The 25,236-nt window shown below is 35.7% G+C and overlaps 2 protein-coding genes across 2 annotated transcripts; one reads left to right on the forward strand and one right to left on the reverse strand.

Moving 5' to 3' along the window:
- Positions 1–282: 282 nt before the first annotated feature.
- LOC149784539 (elongation factor 1-alpha) lies at positions 283–15,973 on the reverse strand. Its single transcript, XM_089932625.1, has 6 exons — positions 15,893–15,973; positions 11,524–11,701; positions 8,489–8,836; positions 3,793–4,072; positions 2,648–2,904; positions 283–874 (listed from the first exon to the last, which is right to left on the reverse strand). Exons 2-6 carry the CDS (start codon positions 11,665–11,667, stop codon positions 515–517), a joined length of 1,389 nt encoding a protein of 462 aa, XP_089788751.1. The 5' UTR covers positions 11,668–11,701; positions 15,893–15,973; the 3' UTR covers positions 283–514.
- Positions 15,974–15,980: 7 nt separating this feature from the next.
- LOC149784540 (small ribosomal subunit protein uS14m-like) lies at positions 15,981–24,576 on the forward strand. Its single transcript, XM_089932626.1, has 3 exons — positions 15,981–16,180; positions 18,078–18,272; positions 23,886–24,576. The coding sequence occupies exons 1-3, from the start codon at positions 16,121–16,123 to the stop codon at positions 24,066–24,068; spliced, it is 438 nt and encodes a 145-aa protein (XP_089788752.1). The 5' UTR covers positions 15,981–16,120; the 3' UTR covers positions 24,069–24,576.
- The last annotated feature ends 660 nt before the right edge of the window (positions 24,577–25,236 follow it).

The raw sequence follows: 25,236 nt of genomic DNA on the forward strand, positions 1-25,236 counted from the left end.
CAGTGCTTGAAGTTGGTCCTAATTGGATATCAAAAGGGAAATTTTTTGTGAAAACAAGTGGTTGTTTCTGTAGCGAAAGGCAGTTGTGTATATTCAACTGAGCCTGCATTAGATGAAGTCTAAAATGTCAAATCCATTATTTGGTTGACAAATTTGTAGGTTGCCATTTCAAAATTTCTAGTACAAAAGAAACAAAACTAGAGAGACCATTATTTCCTCCCACAGCAGTATGGCAAATGTTTGTCATGGTATTCTTGTGACAAATGCAACAAACAAAACGGATTCATTTTTTATTGTTTTATTAATGTACACATTAGCATATCTTGCTAAGCTTGGGAATTCCTTTCCTACGTACTTCTTTGCGATGAATTTTAGACCTAAGCAGAAACAAAGTCCAATATTTAGTAAGTTGCATCACCATTTTAAAATGAAAATTATGTTTAACGAAGCTTGGGAACGACTTCTTTACTTTAGGATGAAACAAGATACTTTCTTCATCTAGTTCCACTTCTAATCATTTTCCCTTGGTTGCCTTCAGAGCAGCCTTGGTGACTTTGCCGGCAGCAGCATCTTCTTTCTCCACGGACTTGATGACACCAACAGCAACAGTCTGCCTCATGTCTCTGACTGCAAACCTTCCTAGTGGTGGATAGTCTGAGAATGCCTCGACACACATGGGTTTGGTTGGGGTCAGTTCTACAATGGCAGCATCACCAGACTTGACAAATTTTGGGTTGTCTTCCAGCTTCTTGCCAGATCGGCGATCACATTTTTCTCTGATCTCGGCAAATTTGCAGGCAATGTGGCATGTGTGGCAGTCAAGTACAGGAGAATATCCGTTCTTAATCTCCCCAGGATGGTTCAATACAATAACCTGAAGAAACAATGGGTACAATTTAGTCTACTTGCATTCATTCTACCAATGCCTTAATAAACCATTTTATGACAGGCAGCCAAGGCATTGCATTGCGTCTGTTTAGATGTAAAGATTTTTTTTAAAAAAACAAAACAGGCCCACGTTCACCTTTTCTTTACAAAATTGCAATGGCAAACCAAAACCCACTCATTAATACCATGTGCCAAGTTTATGAATCGGGACAGGGTTCATACAGAATTCTGAATGATTCATTCATTCAAAGACTTTTCATAAACTTTCAAACACCACAAACATTGATTTCAAAGGCCTACTTTTGCCAACATTTTGAATACAAATTACGTTATATGAGAAAACAATGATTGCAAAATACTACAATATAGATGAATGATAAAAATCTTAAGAAAGAAACCAGGAAAATGCCGGCCTTCAGAGTCGATTTATCGAGTTACAGATATGATTAAATTTGTGAAATTAAATAATAATAACTCAGTTTTATAAATATGAAAAGTATCGTTGTTATTTGGTTTATACTAAAATGCACTGTGCATACGTCTTCCACTGCTTTTCTTTTTTGCGCTTCTTTATCAAAATCAAATATGGTAGGATATGAAAGAGTTCAGCTCTCTGGACTTTTTTTATTCTTTTTCTGAACTTGTTCCTTTGTGCAGCTAAAGCTTTGATCAAAAATAAATGAAACAGTAGAAGTGAACTACAAAAATACTTGTTCTCCTTCAGGGTTTAAATATTCATAATAGTTATATCCATATAGTCTATTAGGTTAAATCCCAAAAATGACCACATTTTGCATGCAGATTTTTGTTGCAAGCATAGCAGTTTCTCCATTCCCAACAATCAAGATTTAGTTTTGAGTGCAAGTACTCTTGCTTACTCTTGGGCGTTTTTGTGCTTTGCTCATGCTCAATGCACTTCAAATTACAGATGGTTCTGTCGGAATGTTCAAAAATGTCGCCGAGAAAGGTACAATAGTAACCACCTAGCATTTTCTTCAACTAATTGGTACAGTATTCCTAATACCCATAGGTAGCCTCAATTCCATACTACAGACCTGCCAACTTTGAAAAGTCTGTCTCAGAAAGGCAGTTAATTTTCTCCCCGCAAGGTTGACAATTTTACAGTAACGAAATATCAGTAACTGCTATGGTAAAGCTGGAAAACAATTAAAAGTTCGAGGCAGTGATGATAAACATTATGTTCAAATGAAAAGTTTGTTAAGTATGCGTAGACTTTAAAAACCAGTACAGTTGCAAAATTTTATTTCCAAAACCCTATGCAACTCTGCACAATTTTTCGAGGGGGGGGGGGGAGAATCCATTTCACACGACTATCTTGACTCCAGCAGTGAGACACAAATTGCTTGTGATGTCCAATAAACAACTGTCCATTCTAGCTTATATTTACAAGAATTTGAATATTCCTTCGTGTTCTACTGTGTTGATTAATAACACTCTATAAATACCAGTTTCCATTCTGCCCTTTAGTCTCGAACATGTGCGATTCTGGATGCCATTTAAAAAAAATAACAGATAATCAACAGTTTGATCATTCAGACGCTTTGCATGAATACATAGGTGCAGTTTAAAGCATCTGGGGTGCTGCTGTAAAGTTAATCTGGTTCTCAGACTCGTTTTACAAAGCCTAATATGAAACATTGATCTATCATCAAGAACGGATGAACTGATCAGATTTTTCGGCAACTATCATTTTCCGTTAATTTTTAATGAACATACAACTCTAGCTCTAGAAACCAACCTGTGCAATGAAACTCTTGGTAGATTTTGGTGGATCATTCTTGCTATCTCCACAAACATTGCCTCTTCGGATTTCCTTCACCGAAACATTCTTTATGTTGAAACCAACATTGTCGCCTGGAAGAGCCTCTGTAAGAGCTTCATGGTGCATTTCTACAGACTTGACTTCAGTGGTTACATTGTTGGGAGCAAATGTGACGACCATTCCGGGCTTGAGGATACCAGTTTCCACTCTGCCTACTGGCACTGTTCCAATACCTACAAAAGTTTGCAATGTGCATAAAATTTAACCATGCCAACATCAGCCGAGCGAAATAAAGACTTTGTGAAGGAGTTCAAACATGATACACATTTAAAATTTCAGGTTAGTTTTCAACTATGTAAATTATTTTGCAAAATTACTACAATCACAAGACTAGAAAGTTGTTAAAATTAAGTATAAATGCTTTTGTTCAAGGACGGCGGAATAAATAGTGAACCTGATTGCATCTATAAGTAACAGCAACATTAGCAATTACCATGTGGAGCAACATTCTGGTACAAAGGACAGAAGCAGTCAACACAGGAAGAGGTGCCCTACCAAATGGACAATCAAAGGTGTTCTACCAAATGGACAATCAAAGGTGTTCTACCAAAAGGACAACCAAACTATAAACTGGTACTAAAATACTTGCCATGTGTATAATAGCCACGAGAACAACAAATTTCCAACCTGCTGAGGTGTCTGTGACCATCACCAGCTCCATGCCATCTAAGTCTTTAAATTGAGAATTTTTAATTATTAACCATTAAATTCAGCAATACATGGAAAGTCCCAATAGATTCTTATTCCAAATCACCACTAAACGCAGTTGTAGCTATTGCAAAAGCAAGGGATATTATGGACTTCCCCAACACGCCATGTGTATAAATATGCTAAAGATTTTGACATTTCACCAAACAGAAACAATGCCAAATATGACAAAGTTCTCGTTTCAAAATGTACTATCATTTTAAGCTGAAGTTGCCTTCATTAGTTTGCAAGACTACAACTAGAACTGGAGCCTTGCAAGATCTAACAGGCAGCACTTGGGTTGGAACACATGTAAGTGTCAATGAAACAAGGATAGCAATGACCAATACGAATCTGTCAACTAAACTACTAACCTCCAATTTTGTAAACATCCTGCAGAGGCAGACGTAGGGGTTTATCTGTAGGTCTTGATGGGGGCAAGATGGAATCTAGAGCCTCAAAGAGAGTTTTTCCAGAGGCATTTCCTTCCTTTCTCTCGACAGCCCATCCTTTGAACCATGGCATCCGTTCACTGGGTTCAAGCATGTTGTCACCATGCCATCCCGAGATTGGCACAAAAGGGACTGCCTTGGGGTTGTAACCAATCTTTTTAATATAAGCTTCAACTTCCTTCTTGATTTCTTCAAAACGGGCCTGAAATGGTAATGGAGTCAAATCACGACATTCCAAAAAGAATACCTTGGCAAAAAGTGGCTCAACATAATCTTCAAGCAGCTGGCCTGCATACTGCAGAAAAAACATCACCTAGCATTCAAAAGCTCCAATACAACATTTTCAGGTTAAATGCATAATTTTTTTAAGGTTAACATGACTACTGAATGGAAATCAAGAACATTTTGGATTTAGAAAAAAAACATGCCTTTTCCAAATCTTAAGTTTTGCTTCGAAGACTCCAAAACATATGTCGGAAAGGATTATCATGTACAAAAACCACAAGACGAGTCACACAAAACAAATCAGACAAATGGCTTTCAAAGCCATTTCAATGTACAAAATACAAATTCAAGCTTTACTTTGCTGACATACATTATGTTGCTACATGGAAACGTAATGATCAAATTGTTTCCTTTCAAACCTTTCGAAAGAATTATAGAGCAATACATGTGCATGACATACAAAGTAAACATTTCCTATCACACTATATATAAAAAACAATAAATGCAAAGTATTAGAACCTTGTCATGTAACAAAGCTTAACCCTGAATTTGTGTGCCAATAAAATCTCTAGCAAGATTTTCCAACTAGCATAGTCCTTAACCCTTTACCTCATGCAAGTGTCTTTGGACGTCTCTACTCCATTCACACGAAAGCGCCTTTTGATGCCTGCTGTAAATATCAGCCACTTTGAGCTAGTTTTCGTAGAGCCACCTTTGGGACCCCCCCCTCCCCATTAGATACTACATTCATTTCTGCGAATGACAATTATGTCAGATCATGTGGTTGCTATTTATGCACTGGTCGATATATGCTGTTTAAAGTAACAGGGTCGTAATCTCCAATTTCTAAAATGGCAGCGGCGGATTTCATTCAGTACGTACAAAGTTTTCAAGATTAGAATAACAACCACGAAAGATTCAATAAATTAGGTAAAGTCTCCGATATTAATGTAGGCAGCAACTGGTTTTTATAAATTATCAAATTCAGACGACTTAGTGATGTAGACACACATGAAAACCTTGTAAATTTCGAGTATCAGAAATGGCGGCTACCGTTGGTCATGTGGCCTCACTGACATGACTGAACGAGTTCTCTCTCGATTTTGAAGCATAAAAAATTCTTCCGTGAAAAATAATTACACAGCTATAACAATCGGACTTTACTATTAAAGTTTTCCATACGTGTACCAAAAATGTAAAATGGTTAAAACTGCTGTTAAACATCAACATACACAATATTGTTTAACAGTTCACAGGCAGGATTTTGTTCAGTGCTTATGAAGTTTTCACAATTACGATCACAACCACAGGAGATTCATTAACTTTGGTAAAGGCTCTGATATTTATGTAGGCAGCAATTAGTTTTTATTATCAAATTTAGATGACTTAAGTGATGTAGACACAAACGAAATCGTGCAAGTTTCTAGTATGGGAAATGGCAGATACGGTTGGTCTCGTGGCCTCACTAACATGACTGAACGAGTTCTCTTGATTTTGAAGCACATAAAGCACATAAATTTCACAATTATAATCACAACCACAAGAGATTCATTAACTTTGGTAAAGGCTCTGATATTTATGTAGGCAGCAATTAGTTTTTATTATCAAAGTTAGATGACTTAAGTGATTTAGACGCAGACTAAATCGTGCAACATAGAGTATGGGATGGCAGATACGGTTGGTCACATGGCCGCACTGACATGACTGAACGAGTTCTCTTGATTTTAAAGCACATAAAATATACTTCCGTGAAAACTATTTACAGCTATAACAATCAGACTTTACTCTTAAATTTTTCCACATAATAGATGTGTACCAAAAATGTAAAATGGTTAAAAACTGCTGTTAAACAGATCACTATATTACTTAACAATTCACAGGCATGCCTATGCGTATGCGTTCAGCTAGGTAACAGGTGTTCTATTTATAGCATGCTGCACTTTGTCCCTATGCATTATGAGGTAAAGAGTTAAGACTTTATACAATTTTTAGTATAAAAAAAATCTAAAATATTTAAATTTTGGTAAAAGACCTTTAAAATTATACGTTGTTGTCTAAACAAGAACTGAATTTTCCATAAAATCAAGGTGTTGTCTTGTAATTCAATAAACCAGTTCCCAAAACTTGTATTGATCCATGGGTTCTAATCTTATCTATACACAATAAAATAGTTTCTTGATATATATAAAAATGGACAATTTCCCAGTTCTCCTGCATTCTAGTGAAGACCCGAAACCAATGCTTCAAGCTACATGTCAATGTGCAATAGTTTCTCACCACAGTTCAGCTCAGAGATTTGTAATTTTCTAATTCAGATTTCTTCCAATGGACATTTAGAATGGAGTGGGTTCAGAGCAATTACATATCAAAAAATTTGAATCTGTCGCCACCACAAGATAGCTTACCAGTGGGCATAGCAAATTTAAACCGTTATATTTACTTGTAGCTGCATAAAATCTATAGGAAAATTATTCTCTAAAAAAAGGCAAGTATTATAATCGTTACGTCTTTAACCCAACGACAGGCTAGATGAAACTGCATAGATGAAACATGACCAGGTATTTGCCATTTGCGTCAATAGTCACGTGACTTTGCAACTCTCGCACATCTTCAGTACAAAATCATGATTGCAACAACACTCCTTTTCAATGCTGTCGTACAAAATTTCAGTTATATTAAACGAAAGTCTGATACCTTTTTAAAAACCAGAAAGAACATTATTTCGAGAACTAGAAGAAACTTGGCCTGTCTGATTCATTAAGCAGAGCAGTCTGGTTCTCAACTTGGCAGTCACGAGATGCAACAAAGCTCCAGAAGTTGGTCTCGGAATATAGAGAATGTTGTGCTCGTTCGTTTTTGCATTTTAATTACAACCAGTACAAGACTTGCATTTTTCTACAATATTTGAAAATGACTATTGGGAAATTATGTGTGCTCGTGCAACCAGCAATCGAAATCGTTAGTACCAGCTCAAATTTCATCAATGCACTAGTTTTCGTCTTTCAGCAGATTAAAGGCATATTGACTTGCTCACAATTTCTGTGATAATCGTTTTCATAACGATTTCATGCAGGTACAACTCAATTTTACAATGTTCAAGTTTGGTTGCCCATCTTCAAAGCAGCTATGCTTCAAGGCCACCATGATGGCCTCTTGATTCTAGACCGGTTTTCATACCATGTTGAATAATATACCAATATCAAACTGTGTGAAACAAAAAAGTCTACCAGCGAATGTAATCCAATGAGCATTTGGGTTGTCTCAACAAAAAGATTTATGGCAAACAACTAAATGATCCATACTACAACCTTACAATGTTCTTAGAACTATCTGATTGTTTCAAATTTCCCAGAAGTGTGGGAAACGATTACAAACTTTGAATATTGTCACTACTAAAGTATCGACATTTTCTATCTCTTCCTTGCAAATTTTATAAACTTTTAAGATGGCACACACTCAGATGGACATCTTTAAGTTGCAGGTGCTGAAAAGGTGCCCCAAAAACTTGCAGGTTGGGACATCTTTTTTTAAAATTTGCTATTTCTGCCATTTATGTTCAACCAGTGTTGTACAGTTTTTCACCAACCGTTTCAAAGTAAACAGTACTTCTTGAGATTAGGAAATTTACTTGTATATAGGGCTGGAAATGATCTGTTACAATATATCTGCACAACACTAACCGTTATAGTCAAAACTGTCACTGGTTCTCAAAGCAACAAATGAAATCTCATTCCATCAAATGGTCAATTTTTGTTTGTGTCAACATCTGGCACTTAAGGCATTAATTGTAAGCAGTAAATTGATGAATTTAGTCAAAAGTATCATTTCACACAATGCAACAGCATGGTGCATCAAATCAGGCTTTAAAAAATGTGCATTTGCCAGCTCAGTCACATTTTTTTGCATTCATGTACAGTTGCAAACCTCATAACCCACCCCAATCCCTACCAGTGATGCCCAGTTCAACCAATTGCATCACATGCTTATCACCATTCTTTAACATCACCATCACTACAAGAGTAACATATTCAATTTCTGCAGTATATTATTTTGTCTGCACAATTATTAAAACCACCGTAGTAGCAGCTGATCAAGTAGAGTTACCTTTCATCCAAACCCTAAGTTACAACAGTCAAATGATTACATGTATGCCAAAATTGTTCACATTTCACAGTGACGCAAACAAGCAGTAAATGTGTGGCAAAACTTTTAAGGAAATGCCTTTCTACTTGGACATCGTTTCTGTATTGTTTTTAAGATACTTTCTGAATTGTGAAAGTTTAATCAACTTTCAGTCTTTGAAGGATATGGTTTTCTTTCTGGTAAAACTGGATATTAAAATGAAATTTTACTTTGTTTTAGTCGTCAAAGTGGTACAGTGTCAATCACTTACCGCAGAGAATGGTGGTTCTGTGCTGTCCATCTTGTTAATACCAATGATGAGCTGCTTGACACCCAGGGTGTAGGCCAACAAAGCATGTTCTCTGGTCTGTCCATTCTTGGAAATACCAGCTTCAAATTCACCCACACCAGCAGCCACAACCAGTACTGCACAGTCTGCCTGGGAAGTTCCTGTGATCATGTTCTTGATAAAATCACGATGGCCTGGGGCATCAATAATGGTGACGTAGTATTTGGTGGTCTCGAACTTCCAGAGGGCAATATCAATGGTGATACCTCTTTCTCTTTCGGCCTTCAGTTTGTCCAAAACCCAGGCATACTTGAAGGACCCTTTGCCCATCTGATAAATAAATGTATCCATCAAGACAACTGCACACTTCAGAAACTTCGCAGGTTGTAAAAAGCATGCATACTAGTGCTCAATTAATATATCTTCTAGGAGTAGTCTAATTTCAGATCAGGCCCCCACTATATTCTAGGCGAGTACTAACTGGCTCAAAATAAAACAAAATTTACACAAGAATATTTTTATGAAACCATGCAAGGGAGCATACAGAAGAAACTTCAGTACATACCACCCAACGTATCCCCCAGAGTGTAAAAACTGATGGTACCAAAAAACCTAGGTGTCAAAAATGTACCAATATTTTCATAGGACTCGTACTATTTCAGCTTGAAATAGGATATTGCAACTTGCACAACATTCTCTTTCTCTAAACATAAATACACCAGCATGCACAATTAATAAACAAATGCAATGTCCATTCAAAGAATAATTTTATTCATTTTTCTTTTAAAGTCTTACTTTTAACATTATCCTTATATATATATATATATATATATATATATATATATATATATATATGTCAGTGTATCCCCCAGGGGTTTAACATTGAGGGTACAAAAAACCCCTAGGTGTCAAAACTGGGGGTGAAATAAAAAATGTGGGGGTTAAAAATGTACTGACAAATTTTCATACGACTCGTACTTTCTCAGCTTGAAATAGGATATTGCACCTTGCACAACATACTCTCTCTAAACATACAAATACACTAACATGCACAATTAACAAACAAATGCATTGTCCATTCAAAGAATAATTTTGTTAGTTCATTTTTCTTTTAAAGGCGTACTTTTAATAGTCTCCTCAACAATATTATAGCCCAACACATTACATATAAGCCAATACAAAAAGCCAAATAAATCTTTTTAACCAAATGGCGAGTCAGTTTACTGCCTTTCATCAAATGTGTACTATCATAGGTTTCATTGTACTTCGTCCAAGAACATCTATCCTAATATCAAGGATACAGATTCATCTTTCTAATAAGTTGCACTTGAATTTCAAGATCTTTCTTTTACTGCAGTAAAAGTTAAAAATCAACAAAATCTGCAATGACCCGCCGACTTTGTAATCCAAACTACGCTGTAATCTAAACAACGCTTTTGTCTCTGCAAGTTTACAGATTTCTATGTTGTGAAATAATGTCTTAGGTTATAATGTGTTCTCCAGATATCTTATGGTGAACGAGGGCCCATTTTTAAAAATTCTAAAATTCTGTCACAAAAGGATTATTCACTTTTGCAGTCTAAGCAATCACGCCATCAGAAGTCACACCGGTAATCATAATGAATATTCCATTTTTTCATTAAAGTTAGATCCACAGTTACTATTTTGTGTTCTGCTTCTTTCACTTTCTTTGCTAATGCTTTTTAGTGCACGTTTTAATCTGGCGATCACTTTCTAGTGCAACGAGCCTTGATGTTAAATATCTAGAACAGCTTCCCGAGCTCAATTGAAATCGCGAGAAGCGCGAGAGATATGGGGAAGCTACTCGGTTATAACACTGACTATGCTAGTCTAGTTGTTTTATGTTCCCTGCGTTGCACTTTGCTATAGGAATAGAGAAGTGCAAGGCAGGGGGCAAACAAAGCAGGGAACCAGTCAATGCCTATATGTGAAGTATATACGATGTTATCCATCGTCCAATGCATTGGGTATTAAATCAATCCTGATCATATAATGAAAAACCCTTGCGTAAAAAAAAGCACAGTAACAAAATGTGCGTCAATTTTCCCCTGCGAGTGTCCCTGATGCACAAATGTGCGTTAAGGGAAACACTGCCACCATTATATGTATAAATGGTAAACGTTTGCAAAAGGAGCCAATGTAAAACTACTATGGGCAGTTTAAATAAAGACGATTAGAAGGTGTGAATTTGATAGACCTTAACCCACATAAATGTCTGGGTTGATTTTTTTAAAGTCTTTTTACAAATTTACACATGGCAGATGGTGCTGGCACAAATTTAAAAACTCTAGCACCTGCTCGACTCACAATGACCCTTGTCAATATCGTGATTACATTACTGAAGCTGCACATTTAGCCCAAATGCATTTCCAGGTGTGCAATAATTTTATTAATCATTCAATAACCCCTTTTACTGTAACTGTAAATTTCATAAAGTTGATAATTGCACTTTTACATAAATTTGAATGGTGATCGCTTGTCCCAAACCGGGGTACATGACCAGCTATGGTCAACTGATCGAGCTCCTAGTCTCCCCCCTCGCTCCAAGAACCACTGAGCATTATCAAAGCAACCGAAACATCGAGCAAAAGTGGCTACAAAATGACATTACCAACTAACTTGTACAGCAAATGCGAAATATTTTTTCGACTAAATATGCAGACAGATAAATACCTCTGGCATGGAGAGGAAAAGTGGTCACATTTAAAACCACACAGGCATCACCTTGCACAAATAAAAACATTTCAAGAAAAAGAAAATGGAAAATGGATAGGCATTTACAGTCGAATGTTGTGAAAAAGCGGTCTTCTTCAAGACCCAACTGGTTACAATTTTGATACCACTTATCAGGGCTAATAAGCGTTACTTTTGGAGAATTCCATCAAAAACCTTGTCAAGCAGGTATCCATCGTGTCCACTGGCTGTATCAGTGGTCTGACCAAAAGCTGCCAAAGAGTCTTCCAATCGTCGCCCAACAAAAATCTTGAACAACTCACCTCTTGTGCTTCCTTCTCGAACTTTTCGATGGTTCTTTTATCGATACCTCCACATTTGTAAATAAGGTGACCAGTGGAGGTTGACTTTCCAGAGTCTACGTGTCCGATGACGACGATGTTAATGTGGATCTTTTCTTTTCCCATTTTGCCTTGAGGTGACTTCGACTTGGCGATTTTGCTGAAAAGATAAATTTTAGTTTTGCATTGCAATTTCAGCTGAAACATTTAAATCTTGCAAAATACCATTACCAGCAGCAATATTATGATTGTGCTATAAAGGGAAAACAAATAGGACAAAATGCGACAACCCCTGCAATTAAACTTGGGCTAATGGTGAAATCCAAGAATATCCGAATGCAAAATGGCACTTCTTGCCAACATTTGTCCAAATCAGTGAACAATTGTTGCATTTTCTACATTATGTCACAAATTGAACTATGTGTTGAGCTGTTTTGAAAATTTAACTATTCTGAATTGCGACTGGCATACATTGGAAATTAGCTGATGCAATTATGATAAACTAGCAGTGTTGAACTACAGAGGGGTGTGGACTGGCATCTTCCCTGGTGTTATATTGTTACAAGTTAGATCCCTCATCCCTCGATTCATGGACAGATACTCTATTTTCTTTATAACAAGCCCCTGCAACTAGTACAGTAGCACAAACTCTCGTTCCAAACCCTATGCAGCTCAATGGCTTTTGCTATCACTCGACGCAATTCTTCCATTTCACATGTTGACGTACAATAACAGTGTCCCTTCCAGCTTTTATATTAAAAATCTGCATGAACAAACATGTCGATTTAAAGCGTCCAATGTGCTGCTGGAATAATATGAAACCTGGAAGCAATAATCATCATTACTTTTATGTCACAATTATGCATTTTAGTGTTAATTTTCACAATACTTGCAGCAAAACTGCAAGAGTTGGCAGGACTGGTGATCCGATGTCGATTGACACCGGAACAAGTATTCAAAGTGTCAGGAATCTCTCGCGTGGCAGCCCACATCAACTTTTCCACAATTACGTAATTAACCCTTTACCTTGTACAGCAAAGTTACCCAGCGGAGCGAGCTATAAATAGAACACGTGTTAACTATTCGACTCCATACACATAGGCCAGCCTGTCAACTGTTAAGCAATGTAGTGCAGGTTACGTTTAACAGCAATTTGAACCATCTCACATTTTTGGTACACATGAGTGGAAAAATTTAAGAGTGAAGTCCAATAGGTGAGTAATTATTTTTCACAACAAAATTGTGCTTTAAAACTGAAGTCAGCGAGACCAACTGTAGCTGCCATTTCTCATACTTTAATTTACAAGTTTTTTGTCCGCATCTAGATCACCAAGTCATCAGAATTTGATAATGTATAAAAACTAATGGCTGCCTACATCAACATCAGATCCTTTACTCAAGTTATTGAATCTTTCATAGTTGTGATTCTAATCATAAAAACTTCAAGTAATGAATGAAGTACGTGACCTCCATTTTGGCGAGTGGAAATTCCGAACCAGTTACATTAAATAGCAGATATAGACCAGAGCATAAAAAATGACCATGTGATCCGACGTAATTGTCATTTGCAGAAATGAAGTATGTAATAGGGGTTTTTCCCAAATGTGGTGCTACGAAAACTGGCTTAAAATGGCCGATATTTAGAGCCAATATCAAAATGCGCTTCCATGCGAATGGAGTAGACTTCAAAATGTGCTTGCAAGAGGCAACAGGTTAATATACTTATTGTGCAGTTTTTGTTCTGGGGGAATCAAAATCAGACATTACCAAATGAACGCACTTTCATGTTCCGCTGAAGTTTGAGTTTGTTGAAATGCAACAGTGGTCAGCGTTATCTTTTAAGTAGGTTAATGCTGGAGATATGTTTCATGAACGAAACGGCACTTATAGTTCCAATGTGCACAATATATTTTGATTCATTTCGTTAATATTTCAGCATGCACAAATTTTAGCATTCCAGGCCTCATCGCTTTCCAGCTAACTGAAATGTAGGCCAATGAAACTTGAAAGCGGGTCCATTTCTTTAGAGAATTTGAAATTTTTTTAGAGAAAAGACGAACAGTTAAGTGCGACTAAAATATGACACTTTTTTGTTTAAAGCATCGTTATTGGCTGCCAGATATTACTGAAAATTAGACCATTTGCGATGTTAGTCATCAAAACATGCTACAGTGCCATTAGTTGGGCAGCAAGACCCAGATGCCTAAAACAAACGTCAGTGTTGAGGCCTTGCATGTAGGACTAGGTGTAAATCGCACACCAGCTGTTCCACTCGTGTCCATACATTCATGCTGGTAACCTGTCCAAAGTACTGGCACCAGACGTATTAACTACAAGGTCGTAGTTTCAACTTGATTTCTTGTGGTTGAGGCTACGAACTGATCTCATAATGGAGCAAAAAAAATCACTAGTCAGAAAGAAAAAAAACCGGTAGAAATCAACCACACAAGTATAATCATGTTGTGAAAGATGTTTGGCTTATTTTGAATTTATTAAGCCCTTACACGATAAAATAAATTGGCATGGTTACTCTAACCTCATCCTGTCTGCCTCAACAGATAACACACTCATCGTGACCCCTTTTCTACGAAAGGCTTGCCATACCATATTTTTGATATTCTACGCCAGGGGTCGGCAACCCTTTTTTACATAGCGTGCCAAGTTTTTTCCAGAATTAATTACAAAATGAATGAGCGCGTGCCACCAGTAAAAGAGTAACACTTAAAATTTTGATTTTTGGCTGCCCTTTGCGTGCCACAAAAAATCTCGACGTGCCACCCGTCATGTGCGTGCCTTAGGTTGCCGACCCCTGTTCTACTCGACATTATTATCAATCAAGTGGCGAATAATCGCTTCTTGGGGGAATTTCAAAGTTGCAGATGAACCATATTAAATTTTAATGCGCAAAATTTTTTTTTACCAAACGGTGCCAAATTTTTACTACGATTTGTTCACATTTCCAAATAATTTGTCAATGTCCTTATATTGCACACAAACAAACAAGGCTGAGAACGGAAGTAATCATGATTTGAAATAATATGGCGGACGAGCTAAACAAAAATATTGGCTAAAAAAGGTAAACAAGATTTTACAACTATTTCTATAATGAAATTGTTATACTTCAGGTATTAAGCAAGAGGACTACTCAATTGATTGGATTATATGGAAGGAATGTTTCAAGTGTTGTTATCAGGCTAAAAGAGCTCTGGGTGTGAATCACACCCAGCTTGCTCCATTAACACGTATATCCTCATGTTAGTACCCTGTCCACAAGATGCTAGTAAGGGTACCAATATTAGTACTACAGGAGTATATACCACAGGTTTCAAAAAAATTATGTGGCTTCAAGGCTGGAAATGGTCATGTGCAAGACAAGATTTTTAACAAAGCATTTACAATTTTTCAATCCTATAGCTCTAATGCCTGCAATGAGTTTTTAGTGATATCTAGCACTGAGGCAGCATGCCTCAGACATAGTATACTAGATTTCACGGACATTATGAAACTAATGCAATGGTTTCTAAGTGAAATTGCCAGCATATGTATATGACGTGAACATGTGTGCCGATGGGTGTCACCAAGCTGCTCCATTAACGTTTCAATGCTTCTTTCAACAAAGTATTAGTACCACTGTACTCGTTCATTAAAAGAAAAGTCTACACGTCGCGCCAGTGCACAGAATGCATGCCAACCATGTGCTGTCCGCCATATTGAATTATCCAAGGAAAGTCTATTGAAAAGTGAACTGTAAATCAAAAATTGAACGAGGGACCAGTACACGTGTATTAGTGGACTAAGCAGAGCCGACAAACCCACACCAACATTTAGAACAAGAATTTCTGCGAAAAAAAAACTGCTTTCGTATAGTACGGTGCCAAAATCTTAAAAGGAAACGTTCAACCTAAATTTGTATTGGCAACACTTTTTGTATGTTTGAATCGTACAAAAAGGGTTGTAGGCAAGCAGAATTATTCATATGACGTCATTCCATCATGAATGCTGGCCATGTCGACCTTTTCAATATATACTTAAATGATGAATTCTAAACCTAATGGTAAGACAATTGTTTCCTTGAAATATATTAATGTAAACAATTGATTCTTTCTAGAAAATCCACATTTTTTTAAAGAATACCTTCAATAAATATGGCAGACGTGCCGACGTGTAATAAAATCAACCATTCAAATGCCGGTCACAATATTGGCCGAAAATCGGTACCATTTAAAAAAAATGTATTAAACAATAATTAAAGTTATCATTTATATACTTTTATGTCATCTCAAAGACAAATGATGGTAAGAAATGAACACTGATTTTTGTGATTAAAATCAACATATGACATCTAACTTACCGAGGCAGCTGGCCGCAATGTAAAGGAAAGAACAAAGTAGAGTCACGTGATATATATACGTCCTCTAGAGGGGTACTAGAATTGACGTCACTAGCCGGCAATGTTAGCCGGTTGTGCAACTTCCGGTTAATAGTTTCAATGCAAAACTGAAAATATTTTGCAAATGTTGGAGTAATTCTCGTCAGATCACGATAATGAAGAAATTTTGACGTGAAAATAAACAATCAGATGATGTCTCTTACTGTTCTAAACACTGCACGAACTGGACTTGTCCATTTTTTAACCAAGGTTAAATTGTACATTAGATGTATTCTTGATCAAATCACGCAATCAATCACCCCTCTCCATAGATTAAGCATGTGGGATTGGCGGGGCTTGTGTTATTATAAATGGTACGTGAATATGGACATTGTAAGTAACAATTTGGCTCCCTCAGTGTGACATACAAGTATCAAGAAATTGTTGCGACATGTTTACGCATTTTCTTGAAAAAATTTGATCTTGACGCCTATAGTGCAGGTGGGTAGGGGATAGTAATCGGATTATGAAGAAATGGACAAAAATGATGATAAAAGGGATGTCCCATTTCATTCATTCAAGTTGTACACACCTTTCTGCAGTGAATGTGTTTAAGAATACTTTAAAAGTGAATTTCCACACATTTTTGTACATAGTATATAGCAATGTGGAGTCTATAAGGAAAATGAAATGCCTCTGACACTTAATGAATACCCCAATTAGTGGGCTGGAGATGTGGATTTCGAATAAAACTTGAAGAAATCAAACATAAACTATTTTTGACATGTTTGCAAAACAAAATGGATTCTAGTCAGTCCTGAACAACCTTGACAGTAGTTCCAAAAAATAGGTTTGAAGGACTGTATTGGCCATTAGTATCATTTTGTGATGAATACAACACAGTTCTCCATGTATTTGGTAATAATGACTTGTTATGACAAATGCATAAATATGACACTAAATATGTAAATATATACATTACTAATTGTTCATATAAGTGTTTAAAAAAATGTATTGCTTGTTGCATCTTCATTAGTCTTTAAACAACAAGATAATTACAATAAATATATCTATATTTTCTCAATGTCATGATTTATTGTGTTTAAGTACAATACCATATTGCCCATTTGAGCTCAGACAAATACATTTTCTACTAAACAAATTCACTGAACATTTAAATGACAACTTTTTAAAGTTAATATATAGCTTTAAACTCAGTACATGCTGTATGTAATACTTGATAGTTTGACTATACCACACCCACCCATCCATTAAGCCAATATTCAAAAGCCCATAAGTAGACAAGACAGTACATGGGATAAGAAAAACTATATCAGCTTTTGCAGCAAAACAAAACTACTCTTTAATGTGAATGATTGAAAGAAATAAAGTTTTATGTGTTTCTTTAATACTTCTTGGAGTGACTTCCCCAGTTTAAATGGTCATATAATAATAACTTGTTTTCTCACAATATATCTGAAGCCAGAACACATTGAAAATAGATCAGACAACCTTAGGGTATATATTGAAACCCTTTTGCTGTCAGACAAAAGGGTTTTATCATTGGCAGATCGTCATTGGCACATTTACTAATAAGTTATTTGCTTTAAAAATGTGTATAGCTTTGATATCTATTCCATGGTTGAAGAGGATGAAGTAAACACCATTTGTTTAAAAACTATATATGTATGTTTTTGTTTGTGTGTGTATATATATATATATATATATATATATATATATATATATAGTGAATAAACCCCTCTAAATTGAAAAGAAACATTTTCAATGCATTCTGTTTCAAACTGGTAAATAGATTTTTAGCATCTAAATCAAAATTAACATGCTTGGAATATTTTCTTTATCCAGATTTATTATCGTGTCATAAATGGATCTGTATATATATTTTTCTACAAACATTTCTTAATATTACTTATAATGTAAAATTGATTTAAATATGCTTGCAAGAGCTGCAAAATATTCTACTAACATATTAGCCTTCAATGTTTCCCCCCCAGAAAATCTTCTTGGATGCATGTAAATATGTTGAGATACTGACAGTTTTTGAGATTGCCAGGAATAATTTAAATAGTGAAAAAAAACGATGTAACAGATACTTTGAAATAAATATATAGAACTCTGTTCTGAAACCATATTTCATAATTTTTAGGTGACGAGAATGAACTCTTGGTCTCTCCTGCAGCGAGATGTATCCCCTCTTGTTCAGAATACACAAATCCGAACACGTTATGACCATATGATGTGGAGGGACTTAAAGAGACGGAAACTGTCAGCAGAATATTTCCCCACTAGAATGAGACTAAATGCCATCCGTAAAAATACTATTCTGCCAAAAGAACTTCAGGTTTGTTTAGTGTACTGACAAAGTTTGAGTCTTAGTTTATTTTGACTTTCATTTGTTTTTTAATTATTGCTAATAGAGCTGTGAACAGGTTGATAATAATCCAGTAAATGAGCCATTGGGTACACATTTGCCATAAGTTTTCTTTTAAAAAAGAACTGATTAACTTGGCAGCACCTTAATCTTAATATCTTTTTCCTTTGATTTAGACACAAGTGATACATGCTCAGTAGCAACTAACAGATTGTGGGTATTTGACTATGCTCTTAACTTCCATTATTTTTTTGGTAAGATGCAATGAATTAACATATCATGGGATATTGTGAATTGGATTATCTAAACTATTGCTGTACCGCTGTGTGATCTATAATTTAATTTGATGGATACATCATATAAATGGATTTAAAATGTCAAGCATTGTGAATTCAGTGGATTTAATTAGAACAAATTGTAAGTTGTCAACATATTTGTGACATATTCCAATCCATAATACAGGTATGTTTTACACAGTTTTTCATCCATCCATCCGTGTGTATGTGATTTGGATTTTGAACGTAGTTTTAACATTGTTTCAAACAGATCTCTACAATGTCTGCACTGTGGCAGTTTATAGAGATATCTAGCACTGGGGCATCATGCCACAGACATGTACCATGATGTCCCACCTTTTCACATTATCCTGACACCAGGACAATCAATCCGAACACTAACCTCATAATGCTGAGTGCCAAGCGAGGCAGCTGTTAGTACCATTTTTATGAGTCTTTGGTTTGACTCTGCTGAGGTTCAAACCTGCAACCTCTGAGATCCAAGGCAGATGCTCTAACCATTTTGGCCACCAGAGTGGTACAGTGTATCAATTTGGAATTAAATATTTTTTCAAAATGTAACTCTGACCCACTGATGACAACTCTCTTTTTTAGATGGATCTGACTTGTAAACTCTGACCACTGAAAAAAATGCACTTTTACATGCCGTTTCTGCCTGTGTCAACTACAGCAAAGCAATTCTGATTTGTACACATTTAAAACAATTTCCCTTTGATCAGGTAACTGGGTAAACGATCTTTGTGATCAGTGAGTAATTCTGATTAAAATCAAATATACGCTGCCCTACATGTAAATCTGATAGCAACAGCTTAGAAGTCATGTTCTGGTGATATATGTCATTACCATAATCACTAATATTTATTAACCAATCACATGAAGTCTTATATCTTTGCGTTTGTAGACTGAGCAGTGTGGATGAAGATCATGGATGCGTACCAAATGATTTGATTCACTTTCATATTTTTAAAAGCTGCATTTCCATCGGCTTAATTCCAGAACATAACCCTTAAACGGTCATCGTCAGATCTTCATTATGAATAGCGGAGATCTGATTTTAATCGAATTGAATGAGTACCTGGTAGATGTTTACTAAAATTTTCACAGCTCTTAAGTGCTAGTTAATCATTCTAACACCGAAACCGTGCTCTAATATGCATTATTATAACATGGATTCAGATTTAATGAGATTATGGTATGGCTTCCAAAATTTCATATTAATTCCACTAATTTCTTGAAGTATCACAAATTTTAATACCATAATAAACAGTTTTATTTAATATGTCATGATGTGTTGTATTCTTGAACAAAATGTCATTACAGCTTTTATTTCTTTAACCAGTAGTGCACAGTATTTGTATCTGCAGTTATTTTGGATTTTAATAAAAAGTTTTGGGTAAATTAAATACTTCCAACCGCAAAGTGAAGTGTCCATATATGTTATTTACATTGGGTGTTTACCAACAAGTATATTGTTTCCATTTTGAAACAAATCGAAACAACCTGTAGTTGTATTAAGATTTGTGTTTTGCTGTATAAACAATGTTTCATGCAAAGTTTTCATTGAATTAGTATTATCCATACATTTAATTTAATTCCCCAAGAGGTATTTTTCAAGCTTTCAGCCAGTACATGTGACCCAACAAGCCCTTGCATAAGTAGCATTTGGAAGTGAAGGCAACTCTCTGCAGGGAAACAAATCAGATAGATCCCCAAACTACTGAAAACCCATTGAGTTTATACAAGAGTGTACCATCACTCCTGTCCAACTCTTCTACACGTACAGTTGTTAGAAAAATGGAAATCGTGACCAAAAAGCGCAGCCAGTAGTGATTAACATACCTGTTTAAAGTCCAGGCATTTTTAACTTAATTTATTATATATCCTCCAATGTGAACTTAGATCTTCTGGTCCCACATTCAGATTGCTGGAATATTCTGCTCTTCTGAGAAAACACTCCTCATAAACCATAATGCAGTCACCCTGCTGCACAACCTCTACACATCAAAATGGATTACTGATGTGTTTATTGTGAAACAAAATTCAAACATCACCAATAATTAGTGCGACATATCAAAATTACACCCTTTCGTATCAGTGTCATACGGATTAGAATTTTCAGAATAAAAGATATGTTGAATCACAAGAAAAAACAAGTGTTCTAAATATACCAACCCAATGGTCAACTCGGTTTATACAGAATACAATAAGCAGCCTTGTGATACTGAGACACAGTCTGATGGAATCATACACCATCCTTATGTCAACCCTATAGATATTCTTATAACCAGGCAGGGACTTAATATCAATTATCATGGCATTATTATGTATAGTGTTACAGAGACTAACTTTTTCTATATAGAAAACGAGACTGCTGCGGTGGACTAGTGGTTAGAGTGTCCGCCTCAGATGCAGGATGTCGCAAGTTTAAACCCCGGCTGAGTCATGCCAAAGATGTTTAAAAATGGTACTAACAGCTGCCTCGCTTGCCGCTCAGCATTAAGAGGTTAGTGTTAGGACTGGTCAGCCTGGTGTCAAGATAATGTGACTGGGTAGGACATCATGCTACATGTCTGCAGCATGATGCCCCAGTGCTGGACATCACTATAAACTGTCACATTGCAGACATTGTAGTGATATGACTGAATTTTTTTTAAAGCAGCATTAAAAATCCAAATCACACACACATACACCATATAAAAAACTAGGCATATGTAAATCAAAACAAAAAAATTCATAAGAGTTTTCTAGTTATTTCTTTGTTTATACCCCTCATTAGGAACATATACCTATGCTTTATCTGTCATTTAACCAGATCATTACTGCAAGACAGTGGTTTAATTCAAAACCTGGATACTGCAACAATTGGTCGTGACAATACAATTTAGACATGACCTTACTTGTATCAATACTGGCTTCACCTGCAACTCGGGCAACAAAGGGGTATATAAACCTCTCACTGACAAGACAAAGTGACCAGTAGAACAAATAAATCAACCAGAACAGTTCCCTCAGATGACTTACAGTAGTAATAAAACCATCCCAGCAGATCAGAGGAAATCACATTTACGTCTCAACACATTAGTCAAAAGAAAAAGAAGACCAAGTGAAATTACTGAAGTCACAACTGGATAAGAAAGTACAGCAGCTGAAGAGCAATGTTTTAAACATTTAGGTCCAGTTACCATGACTTTATTATGATTTACATTTCATTACATTTATTTATCTTTATTGTTCTTGTTTTTAATTTATTGTATTTCAATTAGCAGCTGATGGTAGAACACATGATACTGATAATATTCTTTCAAAACTGACAACATGTTATTGAAAATTCATTTATTTTCAGTTTGATCCGTATGAACCTGTTCAACTGTTACTAGTACCCTAATCACAGTATTATAATTAATTCTTGGTACTAGTAACACTTACAATTAATTACAATAAATAGGTTTTTCTGTGCTTATAAGGAATATGACCATGGTGAAGGTAAAAACTTGCTCTGTGTTGTCTTCAGGTCAGTTGACAGTTATTCCAGCCAGGTGTTATTGTTTACAAAATATCAGATGTCTTCATTGTAGAGTCAACCATGCATGATAAGCTACTTCCTGCCATCACCTAATTGTTCAAGATTTGTTAATGCCAGATGTTCAGCTAGCTGTAAGAAACATGTTTGTTCAGTGACACATGTTTATTGATACTTATTGTGTATTGTAAAATCAAAATAAACTTCTATTAAAAAAAAAAGTATTTTCCACTTTAATTTGCATATCTTTTTCTTTAAACCCCATGTTTTTTGTTTTGAAGAATGTATTTGTGATTCAGACATGGTTCATAGGTAGATTGTGATAATTTAGTGAAAATTGGATGTAAAATGTCAGCATTATAAAAGTTGTACATGTACATATTTTGTAGCCCGCTTTCTACTTGGCCCATGCCCATGGGCAAGCTTTTCACTAACCACCTGATTTATATGATAATTCATGCCTAGGTGGCGATTGATTTAGCTAAGAGTTGATTGGAAACTCTTGGTGGTTCACATGTAGCAGGAAAATAATTTGGTGTAATGGTCACTGGGAAACTGTTGCTGGATCACACCGTGCTGGTGATAGATTTGGTTTACTCTGTTATGCAGTTACCCAAAGAAAAACACCAGAAAATATCTTTAATTAAAATAATCACAGCATTCTTGATCGGACATATGCTTTGCTTTTAATTGTTTTCTGATCTTTTCACATCTTGCTGAGCACCTTCGAATTGGTGCTTCAGACTGAGGCTTTCATGATTGATCCAGTTGATATAGCACTACTGTTTGATGGAAAAACCTGTGGGAACTGTGATGGCCAGTGGTGAATTAAGATTATTAATTAGAAAGAAAAACTTTACACTTCTTTTATCATGTTGACAAATAAGAATATTTTTTATTATATTCAGTCCATTAGAGAATTGTTTAATTGGTTTTGATCAATTTAAGCATTGATAACTCCTATCCACATTTGGTGCATGTCAGCCGATCGCTGCTATCTGATCCGAATGACATGTTAAGTGTCAATGTTAAGCAGTGTGTGAAAAAGCTAATAGCATATATATGGATACCGTTTCATAATTTTGCACAATACATTTTTGTGATAAATACATATTTTGTGCTGATTCTGGTCCATGTATCTTGATTTTCAGCTCATATTTACAAAGTAGAGGGGAGCTATACAACCATCATCATCATTATCTGCACACATAGAAATGTTTGCATATGTACAGTCTCACAGTATCTCTACCATGGAGCCATGGTAACTCACATGGTAGAGCATCAGACTGTATTCCAAGGGTCGTAGGTTCACTATCCACCCAGAATATCCACTATTCTGATCACATTTAGGACATTTGTAAAATGCAAGAAAAAAACTCCTAGAAAAAAATAAATGATGAGAATAATAACAGGTGCATAAAAAAGTGCATCTCCTTCACACCTGTCTCATGAAACTAGCTGGGAAAGCCTAAAGTCTGTTACAAGCACAAACTGCTTCAGTTATTTCAAATTTACCAAGGACCATCTCCCGCATATCTTCATGACTTGATTTTACCATTATTTACAGAAAAAGAGACCTACTCCATTTATCTTCAAATGATCTTCAACCCCCAATGTGTAGAATGACCTTGTTCTACAATTCATTTCTACCTTTTATGATTCGAATATAGAACTTGTTGAAGTGAAGTACATAGTTTTAAAGCCTACTTGAGGCTTGTGTACAGATAGTGGTGAAGCCTATATCACTAATATTTTTTTCTTTCTCAGGAAATAGCTGATAAAGAAATTGCAGCACTTCCACGTGATAGTTGTCCAACACGAATTCATAATAGATGTGTAATCACCTCAAGACCAAGAGCAGTTAAAAGACCTTGGCGTTTGGCTCGAATGGTTTTCCGACACCATGCAGACTATAATTATCTCTCCGGAGTGACAAGATCTTCATGGTGATGCAAAAGAAAGAAGATATCTATAACTTTCAGTGTGAAATTTTTTTGTGAAGCTGTCAAAGATCCTGTAATAATGAGTAAAATCCTTCCAAGTAATAAAAGTGAGATGATGCAATAAATATCTAATTACGCTTCTTTTTGTAAAACATATTCAGCATCCGATACTTTTCGTCATGATGTCAGAGACATAGACCTGTTGCTCAAATGACGTTCTTCACAAAATTACGATGGAAAGGATCAAATTCAAAGCAGTGAGCATTTATTTTTTTGGAACATGGTAAATTGTGGCTTTAATGTGAGAACAAGGATTAGTGAACATTGAGAGTCCATTTTCAGCAACATGCCTTTTTAACAGACAAGAAGTTAATGGATATATGCCATCGTAACAGACAATAAGTTATTGGATGTGTTTTTCAATATCAGTTTAAAATGGGTATCAGTGTGATTAGATATGGACTTGGTGCATTTGAAATGATAAGCAAGAGAAACCATTAAAGAGTCACTTTGAATATGCTATTCATTGTTGTTTCTTGTCTGTGTTTAGACCCTATTCATTCCTGAACACTTTTTCTGTTGATGAATGTAAGGGGGACTGGAAACTTCACTAAGTTCCCATATGTTAACGATTCCAACAGGGAAAAATGGAACCAGCTATTTTGGCTTTTATGTTTAATTTATTTTGTGGGTGACATAAGAGGCCCCAGTTTGATCTGGATAATTTTCTATGTGTATAGTTTACATTTATGATAGAAATTTGGTATATCCATGACTGTACAAGCCGTCTTGCCTTTGACAATCATGATTTTAATACACAATTGAGTTTGTGTTAATTGTAGCTCTAGTTTTTCTGTTGCTTCAATTTATTTTAGTGTTATCTTTTCATATCTGACTAGTTTTTTCAAGGATTATTTATTGAAAAAATGTACATAAATATGTTATAGAACAGCAGATCTTAACCACTGGGGCATTGATCCAGATTAGGTTTGTGGTGTTAGCCTCTCCACCCATCAAATGGTAGAAAACAAAAACTTATGTAGGAAATATCAAACTGTTTTGGTTGATCCTGGCAAAAACACTCAAACAGCATGGCAACCCAGTTTTTTGTTGTGACCCATGGGTTAAGAACCACTGTTATAGAATTTTCATGCAACAACATTTATCCTGTGCTG

The sequence above is a fragment of the Sinohyriopsis cumingii genome, chromosome 14 (assembly GCF_028554795.1).
Source record: "Sinohyriopsis cumingii isolate HCF-2022 chromosome 14, ASM2855479v2, whole genome shotgun sequence".
In the NCBI taxonomy this organism is placed as follows: domain Eukaryota; kingdom Metazoa; phylum Mollusca; class Bivalvia; order Unionida; family Unionidae; genus Sinohyriopsis; species Sinohyriopsis cumingii.